Source organism: Antechinus flavipes, chromosome 2 (genome assembly GCF_016432865.1).
Source record: "Antechinus flavipes isolate AdamAnt ecotype Samford, QLD, Australia chromosome 2, AdamAnt_v2, whole genome shotgun sequence".
Lineage (NCBI taxonomy): Eukaryota > Metazoa > Chordata > Mammalia > Dasyuromorphia > Dasyuridae > Antechinus > Antechinus flavipes.
Window position 1 is genome coordinate 246,598,955 of NC_067399.1, and position 22,769 is coordinate 246,621,723.

Below are 22,769 nucleotides of genomic sequence, written 5' to 3' on the forward strand. Positions count from 1 at the left end.
GTGCAGCAAGATAACTGCATAAATATGTATACATATATTGGGTTTAACATGTATTTCAACATATTTAACATGTATTGGACTACCTGCCAGCTGGAAGTGGGGGTGAGGGAGGAGGAGGGAAATTTTTGGAACAAAAGCTTTTGCAAGGGTCAATGTTGGAAAAATTACCCATGCATGTGTTTTGTAAATTTTTTTAAAATATATTATTTTGAGGAGTCCATAAGCTTCACCATACTGCCAAATGGGTTCATCATAAAAAACGGTTAATAACTATATTTATAATCCTGGAGGATAAGGAATATTGGAAATAGAAGCATATGTGTCCCTGTCTGCCAGAAGTGGCAAATCTAGATTTGCAGCGTTAGTTGGTACCTTGGACCGACTCAGTATTCCCTATTTCTTATGGTTTCCTCAATGATGTGTTTGTACTAACCATAAAAACACACAACTCAAGATTACAGCATATCAAATGTTTCACAGAATCCTAAAGCTAAAAGGAACCTTAGAAATCATCTAGTCAAATCCACTGGAATAAAGCATCTTTTCCCTGACAAATGCTCTTGCAACCTCTACTTGAATACCTCTATTTAGTTAGGGGAAGCTTTACACTTTGAGAAGTTGGTCAGCTTTAACAATAGAGAAGACTCCTATTTGGATTCATTTGGACTAGAGGATCTTTTCTAACTCTCATATTCTGTAACTCTCATATTTGTCAGCAAATGGGAACTGCCAAGGAAGACCTCTTCAAATTCTACCTCTGTGATCCTAAGAAATGCACATAGCCTCTCAATGATCAAAGTTGCCTTAACAGGACCTATTTGTATTGGTAAAAGTTTCCTTAATCTGCATATCTCCCATACAAATGAAATAACAAATCCAGTGTCTACCCCTTAGGGCAAGGACTAGTTTTTGTATTATTTTTGCCTCCCCGGGGCTTAGAACAGTTATGTTCATCATAGGCTCTAAATACGACTAGTCAAGTTGCCTTATTTTAAAGAGAAATCTGTCTACCAGATTTTCCCATCGATTTGGTTGTCGATAACACCAAAATTTTGAGGCTAATAAAGCAATGCAAAGAAAATTGGATCGTGGTATCGTAGAAATAGTGCCAGACTTGGAGTTAGCCGACTCTGAGGTTTGAGAAATTGCCTTAATTTGTATGGGCTTAATTTCCTCATTTTTCATAAAATGAAGTGACTGGTCTCTAAGGAAGAGTCCAATTCTAAATCCTATTCTCCTTTCATAAGGAGAAAGAGCCTCCAGAAGAGGAGCGTAGGAGAAAAGGGAATAAGAGCAGTATTTGAGATTGCGACCTTCACGAGGAAGCTCCAAGGGGGAAACAGTGGAGGGAGTTCCGGAGAAAAGAGAGACCGGAACGGTATGAGCCGAGTCACAAGAGAAGAAGTGGTACTTGGGAAGAACGGACCGGAAGTGGGACCGGGGAAGTTTGAGACGATAGAACACCAACACGGAAGTGGCCGGGCTGCTGCAGTCAGATCCGGGGATGGATGGAACCGGAGGCGGCGGCAGCAGCGGAGTAAAGGAATGATGAGGCTGAGGATCGCGCCGCTTCCCCCCCGGGAGGCCCTGTAGCCGGAGGGGGACAAGGCGCTGGGCGTGGGGCTTTCCTGCTTTGGTCCCCTGGAGGGAGGAGGACGAAGACCCAGGACGTCGGGGCCGGGAGCCCACCTGGGCTCTGACAGGCCCGTGGACGGGCTCCGAACGATCTGGAGGGGCCGGGCCCGGCCGGGGCACCCGGGACAGCCCCGAGAGGGGCGGGGGCTCGGCCAGAAACCCGGGTTTGGTTGGGGAATTAGACCGTTAGAAATCCAAGCTTGGATTTGGGGAAGGAGTGGGCGGGGGACCTCCTCCTACATACCTCCCGCTCTCAGTCTGCCCCTGCCCCTGAGGGGAAGGTGGGGGAAGTTTAAGGGGAGGCGGCCCTGCAGGGTCCGAAGGAGGCCCCTAGTCTCTGAGGTTCAGGCCGAGGCTCTGAGTAGGGGTCCCCGACGGGGAGGCGTGCAGGGTTAAGCATGGCCACCCGGCGTTTAACCGACGCTTTCTTGTTGTTGCGGAACAATTCCATCCAAAACCGGCAGCTGTTAGCCGAGCAAGTGAGTAGTTACACCTCCTCCACCTCCAGCCCTCTGCATTCACGTAGCGTTGCTGCGGTGAGTCTCCTGCCGGCCTCCTCCACCTGCTCCTCGCGGTGCCCCGTGCTCGCGGCGTGCGCTCTCTCTGTCTCTTTCTCTCTGAATCTTTCTTTTTCTCTCTTTGTTGAAATGTCGCCGTCTTGTTGTTAGGAGGCATCAGACTGGAGGTGCTGGGTTTTGTTTTGAAACCTCCCCCTTTGCCATCTCCTCCTCTTCTCTCCCTCCTATCTTCCCCTTCCCCCCCGGGTTTTCCTTCCAACTTTCACAGGGCCGCCCTCGTTCTGGACTCGGACCAGTTCCTCCTCTTGGGTCTTGCTCAGTTTTGAAGCACTGTGTTTGATGCTTCATGAAGCAACTATTTACGCTTTCATTGCTTCATGTTTCTGCTTGTTACACCTCTACCCTTAGCCTCTCCTCCCCAGTTCCCCAATCCCCTGACTTTTCATTCTGATGCCTCCCTGTTTTGTCCAACAGATTTTCTCTTTAAAATGACTCTATGGAATGAAGTCGTTTTAGTCTAACCTTTTTTTCTTTGAGAATTTTCCATTTCTGTGTGGCAGTGGAGCCTCCTGTTGCTTTATGCTATTAATCATGTGTTTCCCTATTTCCTGGAGACGACAGTTTTGTAAAATTGTCAGGTGGGGAGTGGACTTCCCTGTTTGTCATTTTCCATTCAGGAAATGAGTCTTTCCTTTCATTCTGACTGCCTTTCTCATAGTGTCTGTGTAGGAATTACTCTAATACTGGTACAAGTAAAAAAAAACTGCACTATTAGGCTAGTAGTACAATAAATTTTGTCCAATTTGTCCAAAAGTAGTCCAATAAAATCCAAAAAATATGGCTCCATAATTGTCAAAAAATAATTCTAGCTTTTGAGATTAGGTTTATTGGTAGAAAGTGTTTAAATTAAATTCTAGCGATAGTTATGTTATCAGAAGACATGACAACTTACAAAGACAAATACTTAGGAAATTTAATTTAAACTCATAAACTAGAAGTTGTCACATTAGAGACTCTTACTGGAAATTTGTTGTCCTTCAGACATTCCTTGAATTTTACTATGATTGCTACTAGTTTCCTTCTGAAAATTTTTCAGATGGGAGTTATTTACAAAATGACTCCCTAATAATATATACAACTCCTTTTTTATTGATTCATGGGTGCAGAGAGACTTGTATTTTTGAGCTGAAGCAGTATGGGTTTGTTATTTTGAGAAGTTTGATTTGAGATTTAATAGGTCCAAGAACCAAAACATACTGCTACTATATTTTCATGCATACTTTATTAGAAATATGATTAAGTTGGATCTGACTTTTAGGGACCCCATATGAGGGTTTCTTGTCACAGATGCTGCAGTGGTTTACCATTTCCTTCTCCAGCTTATTTTACAGATGAGAAAACTGAAGCAAACATGATTAAGTGACTTAACCAAGATCACAAAAGTAGTATCTGAGGCTGGACTTGAACTCATCAATGAGTTTTTTTTATTACAAGCCCATGTCTTGGAGGTATGGTGTGTTAAATAGAGTGTTGGGTTTAGTCTTCCAAGGGCTAGCATTTATTAGCTTTATGACCTTGGGCAAGTCACTTAATCTTTAGTTTCTTCAGATAGGCCTTAGGATTTAATAAATAAATCACAAATTTATTTTCAGTCTGTATCAGTGAGGGATCTTCCACATGACTGGCTATATATGCTGAAGAAATTATATATCCTTCACCTATTAATCATTATATGGAGGTTTTGAGAAAACAATGTTTTAAATTGTTTTTAAAATACCATCTTGGAAAAGGCTAAAGATATTTTATAGTATAGACATGGAATAAATAGGAAAGTTAGGAATAACTCAGGAAACTGAGAAACAGTATATCAGTTATCAATTTCTGTTTATACTTTTATTAACACAAGAAATTGTTTAAGGGTAATTATGTGTTCATAATGGACTGGTAAAAATAATTTACACTTTGCAAGTACAGGTCCTGTGAGGACCAAGTTAGCACCCTGGATACTTTAAAATCAGCCAGAGTCAGGATAAGCAAAAGTCCTTGGTCTTTATTCTTGGTCCAAGTGAGAGGAATGGACACAGGAATCTCCACACCTCTCCTCTTCCTCTCCTGGCCAGAAGTCACTCTGGCTTGTCTTACTTACTCCACCCTCTAATCTCTCCTCCAATTCTCTGTATACACCAACAGATCTAGCCAACACAGAATAGTGGGGCGGGCCATTTTCCAAGCATATGCTAATAGAGTATTGTCCAATTGGTAGTTAACCTTAAGTGCTTGGTTGTCCGACCTCAGTGCATGAACTCAAGAGTTTCAGCCCTTTACAATTTCCCACTAGAAGTCAGACTTTTTAATAACTATGAGGTAATAGTACTGCTGATCAAGGCATAAAACACTAATAGATAAAATAGCTTTGAGGAAAGTAGTTTATATAAAATTCTCAATTTTCTCTGAATTTTTTTCTAAAATTGAAATCAAACGAAAAGAAGCATGGTCGGTTAGAAAGAACACACATGTTTAAGAGTTAGGAAGCCTAAGTCCTAGACTTTCCCCTGCCACTAACTTAACACTGTGATCTTAGGCATCTCTCTGAGCTTCTCTTTCATCATCTGTGAAATGAAGTTATTTCTGAGGTCTTTAAAAATTTAAAGTTCTTTGATATTAATAACTCTTCAACTCAGGATTTATGATAATCAAAAAATATTACCACATGCTGCGTTCATTGTTCTAGTCTGAAATGCTGCATTTGATTTGCACCTTGGTTTGTTACATTTCTTTGAAGATCAAATACAGTAAGTGGCCAGTCCAAAAGCAAGATGTGCTGATTTAAATATGAAGTTTTAATTATTGGCTAAACTTGTCTTGGTCATGAATAGAAAGAAGGCTTTCTTCCTGACCATCAGAAAATCTCATACATTACTTTTTTTATATAAAAAGTAATTAAATCTGATTACAATGTGGCACTATTTGCTCTCTTTAATATTATATTGTAGAACTAATAACATGGGTAGAATGTATATTAACTCTTACTGACATTCCCTCCAGCAACGCAAAGAAGTATCACTTCTTTCTTTCCTTTCCTTTCTCTTCATTCTAAGCCCCATACACATTCTAAGTTGCCTTGGGTGAAAATTTTAAATGAAAGCCAACTTTTTAGTAGTGAGCCTCTCTAGCTAGGCTGTTTCTCAAAAGGAAGACTGACACATAGTACATCACCAAACTGTCCTCCATTTTTTTCCTCAAATGATAGGATTTGCCAGAGCTTGCCCTCCAAAATCTAAGATTAATCTTTTTACAGGAATGAAACATTTAAGTAGGACTATATATTAAGTAGGAATGTATATTAAATTTTATTTTAATTGAATTCCTTTTGTTTCTAAGAGTAAGTTGAAAGGGAGAACTTCAGTTTCCTAAAATTTCATATTATTTAGTTTTTCTACAGAAGTATTTAACTTTCTTCAAAATTCAGTTGAATTCCCTTTCTAATTATGTCTCCCAGCCATTTCACTAATTTCCAAGAACAGTAAAGACCCCTTTATCAATATTTTAATAGCTCATTATGAAAAATTCAACAGGTTTATTATGTCAATATGCCAGTTATATTTCTGGCAATTTAAATTGGCTGAGATGCTTATCTCACTGCTAGAGACAGCTCTCTATGCTCATCTTAAAAATGAAGAGTTCTAGAATAGTATTCTATTAGGGTTAGGTTCCCCTCCTCCCCCCTTTTTCCTTCTAAATGTTTACTTAGTGGCCAACAGTTCTCAACCCTAGTAGAATTGGTTTTCACTGGTTTTACCATCCTATTTATGTCTTGAAAAATACTTTTATTCCATAGTATAAGATTGTATCATGTGATTTATATAGTGTCTTGCATATATAGACACTAATAAATATTTGTTTTACAAATTCCAGAACATTTTTGTGAGCTCTTACCTTTAAAAAATATTTATAAGAATTATCTCCATGTTAAAGTGTTAAAGTGTTTTATTTCTGATATCACATTTTGTCATTACTTCATTGTTGGAAATTTTACAATGTAACCATATCAAATTGATATTTGTTTATTAATATAATGAGTAAATTTTGACAAAAATTAATTTGTGGGTTTTAAAAACTTTTTTAAATTTCATTTTTAAAACTGTTTCTATTTTTCCAGTGATCAGAACAGTACCATAGTTTAGGTAAATGAAAATATAGTTTTATGTAGCTTGACTGCAGTTTGATAATGTAGGATTTTTCTTTTTACTTAATTTTTTTTAGACCAAAAATGCCTTAGTTTGTGGAACTCTGTTTTTGGTGAAATAAGTTACTTAAATATAAAAAACAGTTTTTTGTTTGTTTTTTCCAAAACTGACCATACTCTGTCTGTCTGTCTCCATCCTTCTTTTTTCTCCTACTTTTTGTTTCTCTAACTGGATGGGACTGATGGGAACAACAAATCACTTCAGGAGCTGGATGAGGTATTGTGTTTTGAATGTTTTTGAAAGGTGATTAGTTTTATTTTATTTAAAAAAAAATGTTGCTCTATGTACAGAACCAGTAGAACTGACATTTATATTTAGTCATACTGTCTTTCTTATCAAAATGTAATGTCTTTTTTTATATTCCATACTGTGGTACACATGGTAAATTCCTCTTTAATTGTCAAAAGAAATGGTATGCTTGATTTCATTTTGGGAGCATCATTTTTGTTATAATCAAACTATTTACTCAGTCAACAAGCATTTATTAAGTATTATAGGGGCAGTGCTATGGATATAAAGACAGAAGTGAAACAGTTATTAGTCCCAAGAAACTTATGTTCTATTCTATTATAAATTATTATGTTTCAAATTTGATAATTTGGAAATATCTCCAAGTATACCTCAATTTAAGAAATCTTGATTCAATAGATGAAAAATTTAGATTTGATGAAACATACTTTAAGAAGTTTTTGTGAAGCTGATAGAAAGATTTGCCTTTAATTACTAAGTTCTCTTAAAGTATTCAAAATAGATATTTTACACAGATCTGATGTAAACAGTTTCTTAAAAGTTACTGCATAAATACATTACATTTGTAGTATTTTGTTAATTTGTAGTGTTTGTTAATTATTACAGTAATAATAGTTTATATTTATATAACACATTAAGGTTTATCTTTCTCATTATAATACTATAAAGTTGACATCTCTATTTTTCACATAAAGAATCTAATGCTCAAAAAAGTAAATAACTTGCTCATTGTTTCACAGCAAGTCATTTTCAGAGTAGAAACTTAAACCACATCTGATGATTCTTAAGTTCAGAAATTCTTAATGCTTTACCATAAGTAAACTTTTATCCTGTGTAACTTGACCACAATTAAGATGTTCTCCCCAATATGTATGTTGGTTTACAGCATACACTATAAACCAGTGATTCTAGCATTTTGTTTTTCTTCACATAAAACACTCTACTTCTAGTCTTTTTCACCAGCTTTCCCTTCTTCCCTGGAATGCTATCCATTCTCATTTCTACTTCCTGTCTTCCCAGCCTGCCATCTAAAACCACCTCAAATCTCCCTTTCTACAAAAAGTCTTTTGTGGCCCCTTCCCCATTGCTAGTATCTTTCCTCTGAGATTATCTCCTTTTCCATACTATTTCCCTCATTAGAATGTGAGTTTCTTGACAGTGGAAACTGTTTTTTCCTATTTTTTTGGTGTTCCCAGTGTATTCCCAATTCAGTGCTTGACACATAGGAAACAAAACTCAGTAAATGCTTGTTGAGTGAGATGATGTGAAAACATTGATTGCCAAAGAGATCTTTTCAGTTCTTTCCCCTATATGTTTACTTTGCATGACAATAAATTTAGTAGAAATTTTCAAATAAATATAATGGCAGCTAAAAGATATATTTTGCCATAAGGCAAATATGCACAAAAGTTATATAGTTCTCTTGAATATCATTCAAACTTTTAAAATTTTACTTGTACAGTAAAATCATATATCAAGAAACTAATTCAATATGAGTCTTCTCATTTAAACAGAAGAAATCATTGTATGTTTCATTAAAGTTCTCTAAAAAGCAGCTATTAAAAAGTGCCAATTAGGACTATTGATTCCATTTCTAAAGTATTTAAAACAAATCAAAAGTGAAAATATTACATCTGGACATAGACTAGAGGAGAAAAATTACTTTTAAAATATAGCAAAGATAATACATAAAATCTATAAAAGTCCACAGTGTCAGATATGAACAAGCTATAACCTTATGATTTAAGATTGAGATAACTAAATTAGCCCTGTTTTTTAAAAATTCCCCCTTAGGGGAAAAAAAGAATAAAGTAAAAAAAGGTGCATAGTAGAGAACAAAAGGAACAATTTATAAGGAAATAAAGAAAAGATGGACACTTGTGAATATAAATTCTTCTATTATATATATTTTTTGAACTGGTAATTTGTTGTTATATCAACATATATTGATAATATATCAATATTACATATTGATAAGCATATATGACTGTTCTCTTTTGTATTCCTTTTCCATTTTTCTTTTTTCCTTATTTTTTAAAAATAAATTTAAAAAATAGAAGTTCAAAGAAAATTTACCCCTTGTTCTCTTTGTAGCAGTCTTTTTTTTAAAATTTGGGTTTTGTAGCTATCATAAAAAATAATGTAACTCATGGCACAACATAAAGATATTCTACTATGAAATAATTCTAATAACTTGTTCCTTTGAAAAGTTCTTTATCAATTTTTTTATTTACTCATGTTTCCATAAGAAAAGTTGGATCCTTTCTTATCCAAATGAAATAAAATTCACATTTAATCATGTATCTAAGGAGACCTATAACATATATGACTATAACAGAGGGAGACAAATCATTCCAAATTATAGCAGTGTTGATTCAGGTACACATTTCTTTTGAATGGTATCTTCATTTTCTCCTAGCTACCTATGGCTTTTTAGGGACAGTATTTTTAAAAAGAATAAGTGGGTACTTGGAGACAAATTTTCATATAAATATTCCTTTTCTCTCCTTAGCTTGCTGATGATCGTATGGCACTAGTGTCAGGCATCAGCCTAGATCCAGAAGCAGCAATTGGTGTAACAAAACGGTTACCTCCCAAATGGGTTGATGGAGTAGATGAAGTAAGTTGAATTTTTAAATATTGAAACAAGGACATATGTGCAAATATACAAAGAATAAAAGTAAAGAAGATAAATATAGATTGATTAGATGCAAAATTGTTTGGGAGGGCAGGCATTAGTTTTCAGTATCAGAGAAGGCTTCATGTAGAAGTTAATATTTGAGTCATGTCTTTGATGGAGGCTATGCAGTAGAGGTCAGGAGAGGGTGTTTTCCAGACACAAGGAACAGCCAATGCAAAGTTAAAAAGGGAAATAGAGTGTTGCTATATATGAGGAGCAGAGAAGGTTGAATGAGCATGGGAGAGAGAAGGGACAATATACATTGAGATTGGAAAGCTAGATTGGGGACAGATTGAGAAGGATTTTGAAAGCTAAGCAGAGAACTTTATACTTATTCCTATAGTCATTAGGGGACCTCAGAATTGATTGACTGGATCAGAGTTGTTTAAGGCAAACTACTTTGGTATTGTATGGAGGATGGACTGAAATAAAAAGAAACTTGAGACAAGAAGACCATTTAGGAAACTGCAGCTGCAATAATCTAAGTTAGATGTGATGAGGACCTGACCTAAGGTAGTAACTGTGAGTGGAGACAAGAAGTCATATTTCATAAGCACAGAGATAAAAAGGACAAGATATGTCAGCATGTTTGTAATGTTCTGGTTGGGTTTTTGGAGGTGTTTGGACTAGCTTCGTTTCAGTTGAGTAAATCACCATGAGAATAGTCAGGGATAAAGTCCAACATAATTGGACATGTTGAGTTTGAGATAACTCTAGCCTATCCAATGGAATTTACACTGGCCATGCTGAAAATCTAGAATGCACTCATACTATCCTCACCTCTACATCAGAAAGTTCCTCTTGCCCTATCACTGTTTTCTACATGAAGCCTTTTCTCATTTCCTCAACTGCTAGTGCCCTCTTTCTCATCTTGTATTTTAATTTATATGTATGTGTGTGTATTTTTTTATCTTCCTCACTAGAATATAAGCTTTATGTAAGAAAGGATAATGTCATTCTTTGCACTTGAATCCATAGCACCTTCCTTGTAATTACAAAGACTGGGATTAGATATATAAATCTGAGTTACTTACATAGAAACGATAATAAACCCATAGGAGTTGATGAGGTCACTGAGAGAGAGGATATAAAAGAGAATAAACTATAGAGGGAGTCTAGGGGAACACCCACAATTAGAAGGCACTATATAGATAGTCTTTGGATACCAAAGCCATTGATTTCAGGTGATTTAGGCAAGAATGCCTGAACTTTTTACTTTTTATATAACTAATCATCTAAAGATTTGTTGCAAACTGTTGTCTGAGGAACTTAATGATTGTTTCAATGATGTTAACTAACTTATGTCATTTAGATACAATATGACATTGGGAGAATTAAACAAAAGATGAAGGAATTAGCCAGTCTTCATGATAAGCATTTAAACAGACCTACATTGGATGATAGCAGTGAAGAAGAACATGCCATTGAAATAACCACACAAGAAATCACACAGGTAAGGGTTCAGAAGATTACAGCAAAAGTGTTTGTTTTTTATAACTTAAGAAAAAAGGTATACTTTGGAGTGCTCTAGAGTTGGACATTCTTCCTTAGTTTTATGTACCTAAGAATATCTAATTTATATGTCAAAGGATGCTATTAGATTTTACATGTAACGTACCAAACAAAATTGATTTATATTCATTTTCATTTTAAAAAATTATATGTAGTACTTGAAACATATTTGAAAAATCAAACTATGATAGAACATTACAGATCTAAAAGGTTTAAGGTTCATTCTCCAGAGATCTCCAGTATCCTTGCCTGATTTCTTAGTGAAATTTCATTTGTCTACTATTTTAACAATATTTTAAGATGATTGTTTTTCATTTATTAAAGCATATTTGATTCATTTGATTGTTAATTTAATCTCTATATTAAGATTAGATTATTTTTCTTAAGTTCACTGTTAACACCAAGTAGTATAAATAAAATATCTTGGATATTTTTCAAATATGAAATTTCATATCAGTATTTCACATTTGCAAACTGTTGCAATTTATTGTAATTGCCATTTATTGTGAGTTTTTGGAAAGCCTGTTTAAATTGTTCCATTTGATCAATGAAGATTATGTTTCTAGCTCTTTCATAGATGTCAGAGAGCAGTGCAAGCCTTACAAAGCAGAGCACGAAACTGTACTGAACAGGAAGAGCGGGTTCTCCGAAATGTAGTATCTTCTTTAGCTCAGTGTCTTCAGGAATTATCCACTAATTTTAGACATGCACAGTCTGGCTATCTCAAACGTAAGTATCATTTTAGATGCAAACACTTGCTCTCTGCATATTTTTCAGCAATGAAATGGTTTTGGCTATAAAATCATGAGAAGATAGGTTCATTGGTTTTGTGGCTGTTTGTCTTCTCTGTTTATGTTTGTTAGTTTTGAGCACATACGAAAGCTATATCAAAAGAAGGATTAATAGTTCTTGGAAAGAATATAATAATACAGCATTACTTATGACAGCAAGAAACATATAGCTATATGTAAAACCTCATTAATATAATTTAAATTAAATATAAAATGGAGGTGGGGAGAGGACTTGAAATAGAGTAAAGAAAAGTAAGAAGAATTATCTCTTTGATGTACTGAAAAGTAATTGTGTATTTCTTTTAAAAATTCAAGTTTTGCCTAATTCAGTAATAGACATTTAGTAAGCACTTACCTCATGCATTCTAAAAAATGCCTAAGTTTTACACGACTTATAGTTAAGAATGAATGAATAGAACATAAGTGAATAAAACTTAGTAAAACATAAAAAAAGCTAGAATGTAATAACTGCAAAGGAGACATTAAATAGTCATGAGATTCAGGTAGGGAAGGAATACTTTTAGTCAAAGAGGATGAGTGGAGGAGATCTGATATAGACTTAAAGGACAGTAGTTACTTGTGGGAACAGAGTGTTCATGAATAAATAAGGTTAATGTATCAGCAGTTTAAATACCTTCTTTATGATCTTACTTTTCTCATTTGCCCAACAAAAAAGTAAACCTCAGTTCATTTTCTCTAAATTAACTGTTCCCCAGATGTTCATATTTACATTATAGATCTGTTTCTCAATTACAAAATAATATTTCTAAAATATTAAATATTTTAGTAAGGTACCTTCATACCTCCAATAGGCATGAAGAATCGAGAGGAAAGATCCCAGCATTTTTTTGATACATCAGTACCACTCATGGATGATGGAGAGGATAACACTCTTTATGATCGGGTATGTTAAGGACCATAAATTTAATAGCAATTAACTAGTACTTTTTCCTTTCTCTTTTTAAAATACCTAATTTCTATACATGTGTTAAAAACACATCAATAATGTTACTATGTATTCATCAGATAGTTTTAACAATGTGCTAAAAGAAAAATGGAGGTGAGATGGGGTGTGGGGAGGTGTTAGATAAAAGCTAAGTCTTTATATTTAGAAGTGTGATGTGATACTGTGCTTTTGCTTTCCTGAAAGCATTCCAGAAAGTAGTCTACATTGATTTCTTCCTTGTGAATAAAGCAAGGAACCAAAAAGTCAATCCTGGTGGGATTTTTCAAGATTGGCTTTGCATAGAATAATGCAAACATATAGGTGACTTGTGTTTATTCTGATAAATACAATTCACTATCCATTTGGAGCCAGTATACTTTGTAAAGCTAATTTTTTTTCTAGTAAGGGAGAATTAAAGATTTATACAATGAAGTCCATGTAACTCCCTCAAAAGAATGCTCTGAGCCTGTATACCACTTACATAATTTAATCATAATATAGTATCTTTTCTTTATTAAAAAGAAAATCCTAACTATGAAGTCTGCCTCTTTTTTTTTTCCCCAACAGGGTTTTACAGACGACCAGCTAGTGTTGGTAGAACAAAATACATTAATGGTTGAAGAACGGGAGCGAGAAATTCGCCAGATTGTACAGTCTATTTCTGACCTAAATGAAATATTTAGGGACTTAGGAGCAATGATTGTAGAACAAGTATGTGAATTTATCATCTCGTCTTATTTTCCTTCTGTAATACTTAATCCTTTTTAGAGAACTAGCTGGTTCTGACTTATTTCAACTACTTCTGATATTATAAGAGCTTTCTGGTTTGGGCAGATTATTGCATAATGGCTGCTGGAGCCACTACCATTCAAATACAATTAAGTGATGATTCATCTTTGATAAAATTTCATAGAAATGGCATTTAGGTCCTGATCTATGTGAAGCCAACTACTCAAAATAGAGTTTTAGAGCTATAGAAGATAGAGGTAAAATAATTATTTTAACAGTTTCAAATGAACTGACATAATTTCCAGTAGAAAATGTCCATCAGTACATCAGCTGTTTTTCCATACTTTATCCAGCAATTGAGGAAATTTTTCACAGAAAATTAGATTTTCTGAAGAAAAACTATTCATTTTTATGATGGTGAGTTATGGCTTGAAATATTTAATTCTTATATATGGAGACTAGGGTTTATATGTATTGCAGTGATTAAAAATTTGGTGACATTATAATAACCATTTCTGGTTTCACTAATATTATCTATTTAAGAGTTTGTGAGCACTAACATTTCTTTTCAGAGCTAATTCCTATTCAACTATATGATTGACAAAACTTCCAAAAGTCTATGACTCATTTTCTTTTAGGATTTAAATTTTCAAAAATCTATTTGTCGTTTCTTTTGAGCTTATGTGATTTTATTGTACCTAATAAGATAAGCATGCATTTTTATACTGTTTGATAATTTGGTTTATCCATATTTCCCCCAAATCATATTGAAGCTTTCAGTTACATTCTTTGAAACATAAGCAATAGATATAGCTAACCTTGTTAATAATATCTGCATTTTAGAGTTTTTGTTTTTAAGTTCAATTTTTAATCATTAACTGTTTTATTATTCAGGGAACAGTCCTTGATAGAATTGACTATAATGTTGAACAATCCTGTATCAAAACTGAAGATGGTTTGAAACAGCTTCAAAAGGTAAAGGGAAAGACTTTTAAAATATTTTTTAGTGGTTGACACAGTTTTAAGAACTGTCACCAAATGGAGAATTATGTCAGTGGTTTTTTTCAACAAAACAAGTCTTTGGTTCCATTATCTATTATAGAAGCATCACAAAGTAAATCTGAAGAATTCTGATAAGTCTGTAATCCAGAAAGCACTTTATCCAAAGTTATTCCTTGGGTCACTACTTTTTTTCTGCCCTTAATGATGTCTGGTGAACCTCATACTTAGATCTGAAATTACTAAGTGCTTAGCCCTAGATAACAAAAGAGTTGTAATTTTTCCCCCTTAATAAATATACTTTTTAAAAAATGCATTTCTTTTAAAGTCTAATTAATTTTTTTTTGAAACAAGTTGTTAAAACATTTGTTGAAGCATCTTGAAAATCTATTCATTATAGCTCAGATTTTTCTTGTCATGTAGCATTTCTGAAGAATTGCCGGTAGAGAAACACTTCTGTAGAAGATCAGAATCTAATTTTTCCCTTTTGATTGTCACAGTAGATCTCTGTCTTAGCCTGAGAAAAATGGATTAAAGTGGAATACTATTTGTTCTCTAATTTTTTTCATGTAAGAAGAGCAGTGTGGTAGCCTTTTTTGTAATTATTTATTTTTCTTATGGATGGTATGATTCTACTGCTCTGCTTCTAAATCTAATCAATTATGAGAAACAGATGTGCATTAACTGCCAAGTAAATTTCATATTTAATTGAATATATTTAAAAAATAAAGTGTGTGACTATTCACAAGTAAATTTTTTTTCTTCCATTTCCTCACGTACCATCTAGTAATATTTTTAGCCATGAAATAAGTATAATTCTGATTTTCAGTACCACTTTCTTGTATTTATAAATTTTTTAAAATAGAAAGTAATATAATTCATAATAGCTTCATCTTTTTCTGTTTGTTAAAAGTTTGTGTTGAGAATTTTGTACCCTACTCAGCTCTTGTTATCATATGCTTGGTGAGAATGGAGCTGATAAAAATATGCCTCTGTTGTTTATCTAAAAGATAATGTCTTTCTTGGTATAATGTTGCTATATTTATTGAACATTTAAGTTAACTTGATCATCAGCCATTATACAGTAAAACAGGAAAAACTGGCTTTGGTTTTTCATTGTATAATACCTAAATTTAAAGATTCTTCTGAATTTTGCAAGGCTATAAAGGCATCTTGAATGACACTAGCAAAATAGATTACACAATAAAAATAAAACAAAACACTAGGGTTTCTGAATTACTTTATGTTAATGTGTTAAACTGTGAATTGGACTGGTATTTAATTCATTTAATGTTAACTTCTCTCTGGCATTGCATTTTTTCCCCCTTTTTTTGGAGACTATATACATTTGATAATATATTACTTTATTTATGTATGAGTGATTGGATCCTAACTTAACTCATAGAAAACTGATTTACAAGTCAGAATGCCATTTAATTATATAGTGTAACTAGTGTAACTAGTTCTGCTCTGGAGGCATTCGCAACTGTTTGATGCCTCTCTCAGGAGACCAAGTAACAGTTCTGATGATTTTTCAGTGAACATATTATTAAAGAAGAGGCAGTTGGATGTTCAAAGATGTTTCCATCCAGTTTTTGTGCTTTGTGAATCCCTCTTTTCTAAAGTAGATCAAGACCAGTCTCCTAGAATTGGGGTAATCTAGTCCATAGTGTCAGGATGCATTTTTCTCTATTTTTTTCTTGTTTTTCTTACAACATTTCTTACTAAGTGGCATTATATATCAACCCTTGAAAGACAGTTTACAATTAATTAGTTAACAGTTTATCATATATTAGTCTTATTTTAGATTTCAATGTCCTTCCAAGGAATTAAATATTTTATACTATTTTACAAAAGGCAAAAGGTTTTGTAAAAGTAGTGAATTGATAAATAAAATGAAAATAGAAGTCTGAAGGATCAGTATAACTTTCAACTTAGACTCTTGAGTTTTAAAAACTTAGATTAAATGAAGTAGATTATAGAATTAGTGAAATTTCCTTTTATATTATTTTAATTTCTGGAATATAATCATATAGCCTGAAATAAAAATCTCTCATATTAAAAATAACTGGAATTTAAGAATATAAGACTATAGATAAGTCAGCTTTTATTTTGACTCTTTTGAAAAATTACTTACAGGATGTTTTTTTCTTATTCATAGGCAGAACAATATCAAAAGAAGAATCGGAAGATGCTTGTTATTTTAATTTTATTTGTAATAGTCATTGTCCTTATTGTTGTACTAGTTGGTGTAAAGTCACACTAGGTAACTTGATGTGTGTGAGTGTGTGTGTGTATTTGTGTGTGTGAATTTTCCCAGTGCGAATGAGTGGACCTTTATTTCTGAAAACTGCCTTTGAATGTATGACCCTCAGTGGTACAAGTCTGTGCAATGTTTCCATAGATTCTTTTTCATAAATCATGTTTCAGTAATAGGAATGGTTTTGGTTTCTTCCAACAGAGAGTTTCAAGTCAAATGATGATGCTACCAAATAGAAATTGAGTTATATATCCAGACATTTGCAGTATTTTTAAAATAGAAAATATGAGGAATTGAAAGTTTACAAGCACATGCAAAAGCTGTTAAAAATATATATGCTATTTTTAGCAGCCATATTTCTGAATTGCATGTTGAAAATAGGTTTTATAATTGAGATTGGGGATGGTGGTGGTGATGTGTGTATATGTTTTGTTTTGTTTTGTTTTTTAACCATGTGTTTTTAAAGAGATTTGGAACCAAAAAATATGGTTGGAAGGTCAGATGCCTTAAACAGTGGGTTCTAGGTATTTAACATTCTCATTTTCCTCTACAGATTTTCCATATTAAAATAAATTGAGATGGCCTTTAAAATGTTTAAATTCACTCCCCTTTAATATAATTTTGTTTTCTGTCATTGCTAATTATCAGGTTAATAAAATTTGGATACTAAGAAACAATCATTGATACAAATACATTTAGTTGCTCAGTTAAAACAACTACATGTATTTAAATGAATTAGTATATATGTGTCCTTCATTTTAGAATTTCTGCACCATATTATTTTTTTACTCTAAACCACATGGTGTTACTATTTATAGCTACCCAAGCTAAAAATTTGATGCTATGAATTAAATTCATAGTTAAAAAGGAAGCTCCTCAGTTATTCTTATTCATTCCATTATTTTATAAACCAGCTTTAGGATAACTTTCAAATGAGGATCTCAGAGTACAGTTCCATCACAGATCATTAACGAACATATGTTATCGTAGTTGTATTTATTACTTGAGATCTAGGTCCATTTTAAAGTATTATAAAAATCTTGACTGAAACTTTTTTTTTTTAAATCTATATATCAATGTGGGGCAGATTTCTAAAGGAAGACTTCATAGTTGTACTTATTTTTGTTGATATGGTGCTGTCAAATACTACTGGAATCATAAAACAATGTGATGAGTGATGACTTTGGAGAATTAAATTGTTCATGTTCTAATTGGTCCTGAAATGACTGTACAATTTTAAAGATTTTCACCTTATGTAATATTTATATGATCTTTATTTATTCTATACTCATTTTCTTAAAGGTTTAAAAACTAATTCCAATAGTGTTGTTTTTTATTTTGACTAGTAACATGAAATGTTCTCCATAGAATTGACTTTGAAGTTGTTCCCAGAAATTTAAACTCAGGTTCAGAGTGTAGTAATATTATATGTATGACTAAATAAAATCAAGACTTCTTTACATTATAAACCTTTGCCCCAGCCACTCCCATTTCACCCCTGAATTGTTTATGACTAGGCAGTCACTAGATTTCCTTTTGAGTGAGGTGAAGATAGATCATGTGTTGTACCTGGCATTCCAGGAAATAGCACCATTTGAAATATGGCCATGATTCTTCCATAATTCTTCCTTGCTAGATAGCTCTTTTATTAGGGAAGAACTTTAGAGAAGAATCCCCTTACCCTAAAACTTAGGATATCTCCAATTTCTCAAATAACTTCATTATTTATACCAGATTATTGAGCATAGTATTTAAGATGACCCTAGTTGGAAATTTTGCTAAATTTCTCGGAAGAGGTACAGACCATGAGAACAGTTCTGGGAATATCTGTGGGACTTATTTCTGTGTATTCATCTGATTCCATGAAATCAAATCACGATAATCTTTAAAAAAAAAAAAAAAAAGCTCATTTAAAAATAAAAATCATTTATTTTCAGAGAATAGGATTTTCCCACCAATATGGGTCCACTAAATAATCATGATTTCCCCTTTTTTTTTTTAATTTACCTGATGTGGGAGGAAAGGAAAGCCATTTCCTTAAGACTTTATGAAAACTAGAATAAAAACTAACATGTCGACTGTTATTACTCTGTCTGGCTTCAGAAAGAGATAAAATTGTCACATAACTGAGAATAAATTAGAATGTGGCCCCAAGAGGTACAGGGTTTCATTGTTGGTAATTGAGGTTTGTTTTTTTGCCCAGAATACCCTGGACATCAGAATACTTTATATACTACTAAGTCTGTACTTGAGGAAAGATTAGTTACAATTTGGGCAGTAAAATGAAACTTTATTTTGTGGGTGAATGCAGATAGAGAAAGAGAGAGATTATATACATATATATATATATATATATTTTTTTTTTTTTTTCCTGTGACATGAGATGGCATTAGTTACTTTCATTACCTCTTGACAGCCATTTTCTGTATTAAAAGTAGCCAATCTAGCTTTTAGCTTCCATGGTACAATTGACTGCCACAAAGAAGATGACATTGTTTTTCCTGGAATTGGTTGATTACTTTTGGTTGAGATTGATGACATTTTTATTATGCTTGTTCCATTGTCTGTACTTTTCACTGCTTTGGGGTGAAAGCCTACTTCATTGCTTAAGGCAATTTATTGGTTTCATTGACTGACACTTACTGAAAGTTAAAGAAAAAAATTGGGGAGGAGGGAACCACATGATGTTTTGTTTGACTTTTATCCAGTATTGATATTGATACTTTACATGATTGTAAATGAAACTACTGTCTTCTTTTTGTGGTGTTGCTGGTTACACCATGCAGTGTAAAACAGTATGTTGCTCTAATTTAACATATTTACATCTTTCTCTATTAATTGAGAGTCTTTATTTATTTGTCTTGACACAAGTGCTTTTGATGTTTTTATTCTAGCTAATGATTTCTTAAAGGTAATAAAACCTTTACAACTTGATTGGTCAGAGATGACTTTTTTCCCCCTTTGGGCTAAAATAAAACAATTAATGAAGCACTTAATATTTCTGAGATTAAATTTTTGTCTATTTTTATGAATTTCATTCCTAAGAGAGATTTTGTACAATAAAGCAATCATCGAGATTATGGACCATTGTTTTGAAATCCTAGTATTAATTTTAATGAGACGGGGAGGGGAAGGGCAATGTGGATTTTGTAATCCTCAAGAATATCCACCTTATGTTGTAAGTAACTCTACCTGTGATCAAGTTTTCTACAAAGGATCTAACTCTTAATAGGTTGAGAACATTGCAAAGTAAATTCATTTAATAAAAAACACTCTAATAGAATTCTCTATTTGATATGGGATACAAAAAAGGAAATTACTCATACTAGATAATTGTTTTATATCAAAGGATCAAGCTAAGAAATAATTGCAAAGCTTTTATAAAACTGCCATTGAGAGCACTATTAAAAAGGGTTGAAGACAATTATAAAGCAGAGTTCGTGAAATGTTTTAAGCGATGATAGTATTATTAGTATAGATATTTAGTTTTCTCAGGAAACAAACTTTAAAGGTAATTGTTATTTATTTAGTTTGTTTAATGTGTAGACATTTGATGATGTATTTATGATCATATCCTTTGTCTCCCGGTATTGCATTAAATTTTAGATTTTTCTCTTAGTTTGCTCATTGGCATATACAAGAAAGTTTTTCAGAAGTTGTAATTCTTAAGAATTGGAAGAAATCTTAAGAGGTCATTTAATATATCTTTCTTGTTCAATGTAGAAGTCCTTTCTACAATAACATAGCCTATCAGTGATTATTTAAAATAAGCCAGACTTTCTACAATGCCAGTGACATCTATTATTTCTGATACTACTATGAAGTATATATATATGTGTGTGTGTATATATATATATTTTTTTTTTTTTTTTTACTATTTGTCTGTAGTTTTAAAAAATTCTCTCGGTCATTATAAACCACTATTGCATTAATCATTAGAAGCCAAAAACATCTATAGATTATCATGCTTGGAAATGATGGTTAAGGGTCTAGTTGTCCAGATCGTTGAGCCAGAAAGCAATAGAATTTAAGATACAAACATAAAATTTTAAGGGAGACTGGGACCTTAAAAATAATGTGATCTAGGCCTCTATTTTGTAAATGAGGAAACTGAGGCCCAAAAAGTTTAGGTGATTTGTCCATGGCCTTAAAGCTGGCTGGCTTAACTAACACATCAGCATTAGTACCTACATTGCCCTTCAACATAATACTTTTTCTTCTTACATACTATTTTTAGCTGTCAGTAAATAATTTTTAATCCTTTTTCATCTTTTTCTCAGAACTCCATGAAATTGTTAGGGGAAATAGTCCATTTCACTAATGAGTCAAATGAGGCTCAGTGAAATTATAAGTGATATAAGCCACATAGTGAACTACTAAGAGAAACGGGACTAAGACGGGACAGATGAAATTGTCTTCTGTCTCATCTCTAAGCTTCATAGACAGGTTTGCAGAAACTTTCGGATTCTAGGCTAATTCTAAATATAATTTATATTGCATGCCTAAAATATTAACTGTGTGAGACTTTCTTTTACTTGTTACTGATTCTGTCACATTTAGATTTTATGTTTGATCAATTGGAAAGTATTCCATTCTGTCATAATTTATCTGACAAAAAGTAGAACACTTTTATCTAGCTTATTTGTAAATTTTTATCAATATTTAATATAATTGTATCTTTCCAGATCAAAATTGTTTTAATTTTTGATAATCATTGCCCAGTCTGCCAAAAGCCCATGTGAGTCATATGACAAAAGGCCTGCCTAACAGGACATTTGAGAGGATTTGTTCATTAAACAGACTAAACAGGTTATCCATATACTTAATCTGTTCATAATTCCTGATTTTTGTTGATAATTTAATTATTGCAAATATTACAGATTTCTACATGGCATCCTAAGATTTTGACATTTTTGTCAATTTTTGCTTAATGCCTACATTAGTGATAGTTTGCATTTTTATCTGACATAAATGTGTTCCAGTTTATTCAATAAATACATAATATTTACATCATACCCATATGTATTATATCTTTTATGTTGTATGTGGAAAACGACATTTTAAATAATTGTCCTACTGGAGCTCCCACCAGTATTTTTCCATTCAAAAACTTATCACTCGAGCACCCTCATCCTTATCAAAATTAAGAATCAGTTTTAAAAGCAGTTAATATTAGCATTTTTTAAACTTAGGGGGAAAAAAAGCTTTTGCAGGCTTTCTTGAAATATTGGAGTCTTTGAAGTAATCAATATGGGGAATCATTTCAGAGTAGCATTAAATGCCAAGGTTGCAGTTCAATTAATAATAAAGTTATTTGAGGCCCAGGAAAGGCTGGGAAATAGAAATCAATGATATGCTGACTCTCCTAACTCAACTTAAAAATTCAGAGACGGCATTCAACTGGTCTTTGACTCGTCTTTCTTTGAATACAAGAGGAAATTCTAAAGCATCAGAGTTGTAGATGGGATGATTATCTTATATAACTTTAGCCAAAGAAAATTGTCTGCCCAATTCACCAGATTGGCTTTCTAAGCTTTCCTAAACTCCTTGGATAATGTAATTTGGTTTTTAGCCATTTGGCTAAATACTGTTGGAAGGTAATAACTTCGTATATCTGCCATTCTTTGTCTTAAGATTCAAAGTTTAAGAAATAAAAGGATTTCTTTAACCTCCCCCAAATGTTATTTTCAGAACAAATCTTATTTCTAGCATGCTTTTTAAAAAATTGTTTAAATTCACTAAAAACTAAATCCCTCCTTTTCCTTCCATATGAGCCTATCCCCTGCCCCCAAAGAAAGATTATTATCCAATGTATAACTTGGAAAAAAAACAAGACATTTTTCTTAATGCAAGTATACTTATAAAGTCATTATCAAGGCCTGCAACTCCTTAAGGTTTTGGTTTTTTATGAAATTTTTTGATGAAACTGATAAGAGCAAAAAATGATAGAATGACTATCTTCTTTACTTATGTTTTTCATGTGAATATGATAAATTAACTGCTACTGATGTCTTGCGAGACATCAAAAAATGGTCTCGCAATGTGAATATGTGTACATATTTGTGTCTAAAAGGCGTATATGTATGTATATACATCAGATCTTACCAGAATTTATAATGTTATAGATTTAAGACTGAGTAATAAAAATTTGGTATATGTAACCAGTTTTGCTTTTGTCCAATATAGCATTCTGTTTCATCACT

The 22,769-nt window shown here is 33.0% G+C and overlaps 1 protein-coding gene across 2 annotated transcripts; it reads left to right on the top strand.

The window, feature by feature from the left end:
• Positions 1 to 1,348: 1,348 nt before the first annotated feature.
• On the top strand, positions 1,349 to 19,650 carry STX16 (syntaxin 16). Of its 2 annotated transcripts, XM_051976654.1 has the most exons (10): positions 1,349 to 2,171; positions 5,331 to 5,333; positions 6,605 to 6,616; positions 9,162 to 9,269; positions 10,642 to 10,782; positions 11,408 to 11,570; positions 12,445 to 12,536; positions 13,146 to 13,289; positions 14,202 to 14,282; positions 16,468 to 19,650. In XM_051976654.1, the coding sequence occupies exons 1-10, from the start codon at positions 2,034 to 2,036 to the stop codon at positions 16,570 to 16,572; spliced, it is 987 nt and encodes a 328-aa protein (XP_051832614.1). In that variant the 5' UTR covers positions 1,349 to 2,033; the 3' UTR covers positions 16,573 to 19,650. The 2 variants fall into 2 exon arrangements, with proteins under 2 accessions (XP_051832614.1, XP_051832612.1); XM_051976652.1 differs by lacking the exons at positions 5,331 to 5,333; positions 6,605 to 6,616 and having other exon boundaries at positions 1,351 to 2,114.
• Positions 19,651 to 22,769: the final 3,119 nt, after the last annotated feature.